The following is an 8991-nucleotide window of genomic DNA, read 5'->3' on the forward strand; positions in this document are numbered from 1 at the left end:
TATAGTAGAGTCTTTAGTGAAAATGAGAATCAGGCCCTGGAAGACTAACCAACAAATGGACAAAATTGTCAGGTTACCAATCTCTGTTGTTAACACACTAGGAATATTTTCGCTAAAGCCTTCCCACATGCTGATTGACATATTTGTAAACATATTTACAGGAAATAAACCCTCAGTTGTAGAAGATGGAAAATGCATTCATGCAGAACACTTACCACATGTTTGTATTTATCACGTTTTTCTGATTTTCTATTATTACCATCCCTTCCAGCAAGGAAGGTCTTTCCCAAACAACAGCCATCTGTCTGCAATTGTATGTGATATTCACAGCACTGAATATCCCAGGTGGCAAGGGCCTGACATCGCAATGGAATCATTACGCTGACTTCTCATTGATGCTTTACCCCAACCCCTTAAAATGACTGTGGTGCTTGCAAAGGGTGCTAGATTGGTAGCCCTTGAGAAATAAGTCCTTTGTTTTGGTACAGAACAGGTACAGCAAGGCACCAGCAGTGTACATATCCCAGTGTGCCTCCTTCCTGATGTGACGGATCACCTCCAAACATGGGCAATTCAGTTCCTCTGGCCGTTTGGTCCTTGCCATCTGTGCTGTGAAAGCAAACAAGGCTCTTCTTAGACAGATATTTGCACTAAAACCACGAACTGGACTGATCCCATCAACTTACCTGACAATGGTGCCCTATATGGATAAAATATGAACTGTTAACCTAATATGCCCCATATCCTGTTGCCAGTCAAATGAGAAATTCTTATACAATACATTGGGAAAGTAATTTAGCTATAAGGAAATCTTTTTACATCAAGGATGATATTGCGTGACTCAAATAAACCACTCTTGCAATATGATTCACAGAGAGAAAAGACCATCACTGGTTTTATAGTTAAAGACTTTATAATCTGGATATTGTGGGATAATGTATAACACCAGCACAGCTGCCCCCTTTTGTCCTCTCCCCTGCATCACTCCTCTCACAAACAGCGCTCTTTATCCTCTCCTGCTGTCCCCTGCTTCCACCTTGTCCCCCTTGCCACTCTCTCCTTGCTCCCCCCTTTCCTTTGCCCTTTTGTCCACCCCCTCTCAAAGAGCCTCTTTCTCTTCTCCTGGCTTTCCCTCTCCTTGGTGGGCTTTCCCTCAGGTGGGAAGGATGCCCCATAGAGTCCCCCACTAGCTCTGCTGTTGATTATGCTTTAGGCTGTGAGCAGGTGGCAACTCACAGCAGCTCGTTCTACAGGCACCAGTATGCATGGCAATTCTAAGCACCATGAGGTGCGCTGCTCTGGGGGTGGGAGGGTTTTCCCTCCACACCCACCCTTAGCCAGCAACTGCTGCCCTAGCTCCTGCTGTCTGCGAGCACATGGAACCTCAAATGGCTTCAAAGCAAAATGTACCATTCAGTGGAGTAGGGCTTAGGTGTAACGCCCAAGAGCAATTAGTGACTGCGCACCTGGAAGAACCCTGCTAAGACAAGTAGGGGAACAGAGACAAACAGTACAGAAGCAGTCCCTCCCCCTACTAGTTCTCCCTGTGAAAGTTTTCCCTCTTATAGGAACTTTTTCCCAGCATGCCGTTCTGGGGCTGGCCCTTTAAATTGGGCAGAGACAAGCTACTCTAGTCTCAAAGCAGCCATTTTGCAAGGGACTACTGCTGGCTGCATTTCCCCTTCTTCTCCAGCTGGAAAGTGCCTGTTAAGTTTTCCTCTGCTTTTCCTAAAGACGTGGGGCCCTCTCATACAGGGTACCTCTGTGGGCATGCAGTAAGGCTGTATTTTGGTGACCTTCAGCATGCTTCTGGGGCTCAGTGGAAAGGCTTGGCCTTTCAAAGGTGCATTGTGATCTGGATGCTGCCTGGCCCAGCAGAATATCCAAGAGCTTGTTCCAGTGTGGGTGTGTCCTATGTAAGAGTTTGGTGGTGTTGGCCGCCATTATAAAGCAATGACCACTGTAAAATTCCCATGTGGTAGTGTGCTCTCATGATGCAGGTGAGACCACAAGGTCTGTGAGGTAAAACTAAACAGCTTTTTTCTTACTGGGAATGTGATACTCTGTAGTTAGTGTGGGAAGGGTGCTGGCGGGAGCGTGTGTGTGTGTGTGTGTGTGTGTGTGTGTGTGTAGAGAGAGGGCTAGATCTACTATTATTTATATTACCGCAGTGGCTAGGAGCCACAGGCCAGGACCCCAAATGGAACAAAAAGGCAGCCCTAAAGAGCTGACAGTCTAAGTGACAACAGATGGATACAGACAGTACAAGGTAGTACAAGGAAAGAAGACAATATGGCCTAGCTAGACCGGACAGACGCCGGGTGGGAGAAGGAGTCGAACACACAAGTAGAGGGAACAATGTGGTGGTGGCAGCAAACTTTTCGTTTTGTGATTTTATTTATTTGCAGTGGGGGGAGGGGTGTTACTTAGTAGGGGATCTGCTAAAGGGGAAGGTAAGGGGCAGAAAGCAAGGGAGGAAGGACAGCTGTGGAGTGAAGCTGAGGTAAAAAGGCAGGGAGGAAGGAGGGTTGAGCAATCAGCAAAGGGCAGAGAACAGTGTAGCGTGGCCAGAGGTCCTAGCTCCCACTGCTTCTATTCCTACCAGCTGGAGTTTCTGGCTGGCTCCTCTCTGCACTTCTCTCCCAAAAGCACATGGTGGGGGGCGCTGCCTGGATCCTAGTGCCCTCAGAGTGGGGGGTGGGTGTCTTCCTTGCACAATTCTGGGTTCAGAAAGGTTCTGGCAGAGGGTTGGCCCTGGGTGGGCCCCCTTCTACCCTCTCCCTATCAGCAGGAGTCTCTGGCTGTCAAAGCTGTAGCCGAGGCTGCAAACCAATCTCAGGGATAATCCTGTGTTCACACACGTCATTTTCTGAAACGATCACCAGTAGATTTGAGGAAAATCCCATAAACTGCCACGAATTCTGCAGCTCAATGTTTTTCCTTTTTGAAAAGGATTGTTACCCAACACACCTAGTATACAAATGCTGCAGCCCTGGAACATGTAAATAGTTCTGCCAGCGGCCTTGGGTCTGCATCTAAGCTTGAGAAACAATTGGTTGGCTGTTGATTGTTATGAATGATTGAAAATCAGCTGGGAATGCACAGGAAAGAATTGCATTGATCCTGAGATGCTATGCTAGGATTCACTGCTTGTGCGTGTGCTCTCTCATTTGTGGGGGTGGTAGGGTTGTCCATTTTGGTGGGATGGATTCCTGGCAGTTTCATCATATGACATAATCTTTAATTAAAGATTAATCTTTAATTCCTGGAGACTCCAGGCTAATCCTGAAGAGTTGGCAACCCTAGGGAGTGGAGGGGTGGAACATTTGTCAGTGTCTGATTTAAGCGTGTACACACCTTAGGGACATTGAGCCAGATTGAGCCCTCCTGCAGAAATAGCCCTAGGAGAGGACATGAGAGAAAAAAAAGCCATGAGGATCTAGTCATGGACTTTCCCACACATAGTTCCATCAGGAGAGGGGAGGGGAGGCTGTTCAGGGTTCTTCTCCTAGTGGCATGAGCCACACACACACACCTCAGCCCCAAACTCTGCAGTACTTCCCTGACTAGGGATTCTGGTGCCTCTCCTCTGCTCTCTGGTTGAATTCTCCCCTCTCCCTCCAGATCTCCTGCAGCTATGCAGAGAGGAACAATATGGACCTTAAGATGGCTGACGTGAATGTGGTGCCTCATAGCAAGTTGGTGGGACTTTCACCTCTCTCCTTTTTCAAAGAAACTTGATACATAAGATGTAAAGGTTGCATAGTTAAAATAAGTCAAGAAATGCAGAAATGATGTTCCTACTGCATGTGGACTTGGCCTTGCTGTACATATGCGGTATTTTTAGAACTGTGTTAAATATCTGCAGTAAACTAGTATCCATGGCCAATGTAGGCAGATTAACAGACATCAGGGGATCTTAACTTCTGCATCTTCTGACTTTGAACTCTGCATCTGCAACATTTGCATTAACAAAACTAATTTTCAAGGTAATCAAAACTGGCAAAAAAAAAAAAAAAACTTATTACTATTCCCATAGTGTTTGAACTGCCGAATATTCCAGTGCTCATTCACCAGTAAATATTGTGAGGTATAAACTATCTAAAGCAACTGAATTACATGGGAACATGTTACCTGAATATAATTGAACTTGAGTCTGAACTAACCAGGGTGGTTTTTTTTTAAACACATATACAATCATCTGATCAATTTTTAGCTCAATACAGTTACAAAAAGGGCAGAGAATTAAGTCTGAATATTGCTTACTAGAAATTATAACTTTTGTCCTTAGTGCTACTTCAGTGAGGTTGCTCTTGGGTGACTTGTAAAGTGGTGATTTTGTTCCCACTGCCCATGTAAGTTGTGATGGCATTTTTTTTTTTTCCTTTTCCCCTTGCGGATTTCTGAGGGGTTCTGATGATGTGGTGCAGAATTTTTTTTAATCTTTCCCAGTCTGATAAACTACAGCATCCAAAGACAATGATAACATCGACTGAGTGATTCCACCTCTCTCAACCAGTCTAATACTCAGTGTCGTTGTTCTAGGCAGACTCAGTTCTATTATTATGGACTTCTCTCTTTGTTTTGAGTGATTTAGGAGGCAGCCTAGTGTGACTGTCTTCTGGACCAGTGTGTGTCTAAGTACACAGCTACACAAAAATAGTTACAGATCTTTTTGTTGAAGATCAATGTGCAATGCTATGTTTTACATCAAAATTAAGATTAGAAAAAGAACCAGTAGCCAAAATACATTTTATTAAATTAACTTTCAGTCCATTTGATAAAATACAAGCTTCATGTATTACCAGTTTGTTTACAACTGTTTTGTAGAAATATAGTAAATTAAGAAAAGAAACTGAGTAGGCAGTATGTGTTGGGTTTTTCTGCTAATAGTAAAATCCAAGAGTGAAATTAACTGAACTGTTGAAACTGAACTGTTAAAAACTTTATAAATAGATTAATCAAGCAGACTATACATTTTTTTCCTTAGAAACATTTAACATGCAAAACATTTAGTGCAGTTTGGAATATTTCAGTTTCCAGAAAAAATTATGATTCTCTCTCTTCTCTCCCCCCCCCCAATAAATAAATAAATAACTATATATATAATATCGATTTTTTTTTCTGCAAGTACTGATGTTAAATACTGCAAATTCATCGGACAATAAGTCCCAACATAAAATCTGAAGAGTGTAAGAAATTTCATCCCCCATCCCAAAGAAACCCACATTAATGGGCATATTATCTTTACTCATGGTTGAGTCTTAGTGGCTCAATCGTACCAGTTTTAATGGAAGTGGCTCCCTTAAATCCCTATATAATTCATTGTACCTTCTAGGTAAATTTCAAATATAGTCCCCCAGCCCCCAGTTCAAGAATCGCTCTTACGGAGATGATTGGCAATGTGAGTGTGTTTTGTATAGTCCAAAGGATCATTAAACCTTCCTTTGACTTGAGCTGGGAAAAGGTTAAGAGAAAATTTCTGTAACTTCCCATTTTATCAAAGTGACTTTCATTACAGATGAATGAATAACTGATTACTGTTCAAGTTTGAGGGTAACAATTCCTTTCATTCTAATAGACAAATTTCTAACACACAAACTATAACTTTTTTCTGTGTGACATTTTCAGAAGAAAATTAGGAAAAATGTTAAATTAGAAATAGATTAATTATATTGCATAAACCCATTAGATAAAAACTCTACGTTTATCACAATCTAGATGAACGAGCACTAGGAAATGGTTTATTAAAACAGAATGAGTAAAAGTTAAGTCCATATCAGTTATCTTTTAAAAAAGGTAATCTTTAGAATAATTAAATTTAAAATGGTCCATCTTTAAAAATGAAGGTATGACTTACATTCTACTTTTTTTTTAAAATAGAGTATCCATGTAACATTCATCTCTGGTTATTTTTAGCACTAGCATTACCAATATACAGGCAATAATTCAAGATTTTCAAGGCAATATATTTTTCATCTTGCATAAGCAAAGAGTTAACATTTAATAAAAGTCTAAGCATATCCTTTTATTAAAGAATCTTCAGATTCCATTATGCAAAATCCATTTACGCTATATACATACACCTCAAGCATGACCATTACAAATTACATCCATAAACATTTTAGTTTCTGACCCGTACAATCCACAGTAGTTATCTGAGCTGACCTAGTGAGTTTGCTGTCAGCCAAGAGCCAAGTTGAGGCGTTGTTTGTCAGGACTTTCTTGATTCTCTCTCATGCTATTGTTGTTTATTCTTCAGAAATTCAAACTCCACCTAAGGTGACTTTCCAACTTCGAAATATTCAGCTTTCAGCCATGAAGCTCCAGTGACTTTTTGTCTGATTTTTTTTTTTTTAAAAGAGTATCATCATGCCAAAAGATTTCTAAAACACCACTGAAATCAATGCCAGTCACAGATGCTACACTGTTTGGTGTAGTATTTCAGTGTATGTGTGAGATGCTTGCTTGTTTATTTCAAACTTTAAAAAAAATAAAAACAAGTTCAAAAGTCAGCTTGGGTCATTCACCAGCTCTTTCACTGACCTACTGTAGACGGGTCTGTTAGATAGCACTGGCTTTAGTTTTAGTTATTTCCGTTTGTGATCGCCCCACCCCCAATGCAGCTAAGTGTAGGGGCATTATCTGCAATACTGTCTTTGCTGCCCAAAGTCAATCTCTTAATGTGATACCAGCTGGCATAGTAATGAGCCTGGTTCTACAAAAACTAGGTCATCCCTTGCAGTCTGTTTTGCCAGTTCCAAATCAAGTGCTTTGCGATTTGTGTATTCACAGATATTATGTATATATCATTACTCACTGCAGCTGCTTTTGATATTGTCTCTTTGATCTTAACACCCTGCATAAAAGTTGCATAGCAGGACATTTTTACAAACAACCCACATTTAAGCTGCCTGGATGTGAACCGGATCCAAGTTCACACGTTGAGGATACGGGAAGGAGCCTGGAAAACCGCAGAAGGGTTGGGGGAAAACTTGGTCTTCGCTTCTGGAATCTAAAGGGGGAAATAATATGCATTAGTGCCACTTCTGGGTACAGTAATCATGTGGGTTCTTGGCCCAAATGTCTCTGGTCTCCTCTCCTGTAAAATAAAACACGTCGGAGGACGGTGTCATACAATAGTCCCCTGACACAGGTTGGTCTGGAACTGTAGATGAGACTGAACCATTTTTATAGCACAGTTCCAGGGCACTGTAAAAAATTCGTTCAATCAGATCCACACTGCAAGACCAGAACAGTTTGGATGGGCTGCTTCGTTGTACCTGGGTCCTTCAACACAGTTAAAGGTTAAGGTGCAGGTAGGACTGGAGGCGCTGTCTACAACAGCAAGACAAGCATGTTTGAGTGATTCTTGCTGGCAGGTTGCTAATGGATTCCCAGCCAATGTGCACAGAGTGAACTGCTGACCCTTTCACAAATCCTTGCTAACATTTGTTTCACACAAACATAAGGGCAAAGACACCACTGGACTAGTGATTGATTAAAGTAAGAGACTGGAGGAGAGATCTGCATGGTGCAAAGTCTGAACTGCTTGGAGGACACGAACAAGAAACCTCTCTAAAAATGTCTGAGCTCAGTGCTTTATGGAATAGCAAGTGTACGGTATGTATTGCAATCTGGGCGCACACATGCAGCATTCAGGAAGAAAAGTTAACTATACTGAATATTCTGTATGCTCTTCAAGTAGGGACTGTGAGAGAGATGGCAGAGATGACTCCAGAGCAAAATTCCTATTGACTTCAATGGAGCCAGGATTTCACCCTAAGTATAGCACTGTGGTGAACAGATGGTACCTACTGACGCAGGGTAGCTAAAGAGCCTCTCTCTTAGCATAATAAGAGACTAACTGAATTTAAATGGAATTGTCTTTACTTGTGTCTTCTGCCCAGGCTTCAGAAGATAGCTGGCCTCAAGCATAACTATGTAAGTTTTGTTTGGTCCTAATTACTGTAACAGTACAGCTGGAGGAGTGAGGAAGAGGAGCAAGGCCATAAGAACAGGATATGGGAAAAAAGGAAATTAGCTATTGATCTGGTTTTTTTCCCCCGCATTCCTCTGGGGATGAGTCTTAAATGTTGGTGAACAGAATAATATCACAAACAAAGCCACTGTGGAGATCAACAGCTGGAAAACCCTAGCTAAATCCTACGTACAGGTTATTGTAAAACAACTTGTGGAACTCATTGCTAGGAGATATTGTGAAGGTCAAAAGTATAACTGGGTTCAAAAAGGAGCTAGACAAGTTCAGGGAGGATAGGGCCATCAATGATTTAGTTGGGGTTGGTCCTGTTTTGAGCAGGGGATTGGACTAGATGAACTCCTGAGGTCTCTTCCAACCCTAATCTTCTGTGATTCTATAACTGTTAGCCAAGATGGTCAGGGACGCAACCCCATTCTCTGGGTGTCCCTAAGCCTCTGACTGCCAGAAGCTGTGACTGGATGATGGGATGAATCACTCAATAATTGCCCTGTTCTGTTAATTCTTTCTGAAGCATCTGGCACAAGCCACTAGACTAGATGTACCCATTGGTTTGACCCCGTATGGCTGTTCTTATGTTACCGAATCACACACTTGTAACCAAGCCGGGGCTTGGGCAAAAGGAAAAGCCTGAATGGTTTTTAAAGGTCTTCTATGGCTGAGTAAACACAAGTGACTTCAAAATGTATCTTCACTCTGTCTGATCTAGCTGTTTCCAAACAGCATCTTCATGCCAACCTATTGCTTTCCTCACAGTAATGCTGTTTGCTTTGCTGGGTATGATAGAAAAGCCTCTGTACTCTGCTGTTCTGGGAGACAGGGCCATTACTGCTAATATTTTGTGCCTTTGGTGGTTTCTCTCTATGCACATGTGTTTCAGATTTTATCTTTGCCTCAGATCAATAACTGAAGTTATTGATGCTGACTTCCCCTCTACCCGGGGGGTGCTCACCCCCCCCCCCCCCCCCCCCCCCCCCCCCCCCCCCCCCCCC

At 42.4% G+C, this 8991-nt stretch overlaps 1 protein-coding gene across 1 annotated transcript in view; it reads right to left on the reverse strand.

Annotated features, from left to right (window-relative positions):
* Positions 1–5125: 5125 nt before the first annotated feature.
* The window catches only part of MAP6D1 (MAP6 domain containing 1), a 27179-nt gene continuing 23313 nt past the window's right edge, over positions 5126–8991 (reverse strand). Inside the window, exon 3 of the mRNA XM_024216853.3 lies at positions 5126–7015. Within this exon, the coding sequence (XP_024072621.1) occupies positions 6938–7015 (78 nt within the window). The 3' untranslated portion in view covers positions 5126–6937. The remainder of the gene's footprint in view (positions 7016–8991) is intronic.

Source organism: Terrapene carolina, unplaced genomic scaffold (genome assembly GCF_002925995.2).
Source record: "Terrapene carolina triunguis isolate 2854851 unplaced genomic scaffold, T_m_triunguis-2.0 Scaffold88, whole genome shotgun sequence".
Lineage (NCBI taxonomy): Eukaryota > Metazoa > Chordata > Testudines > Emydidae > Terrapene > Terrapene triunguis.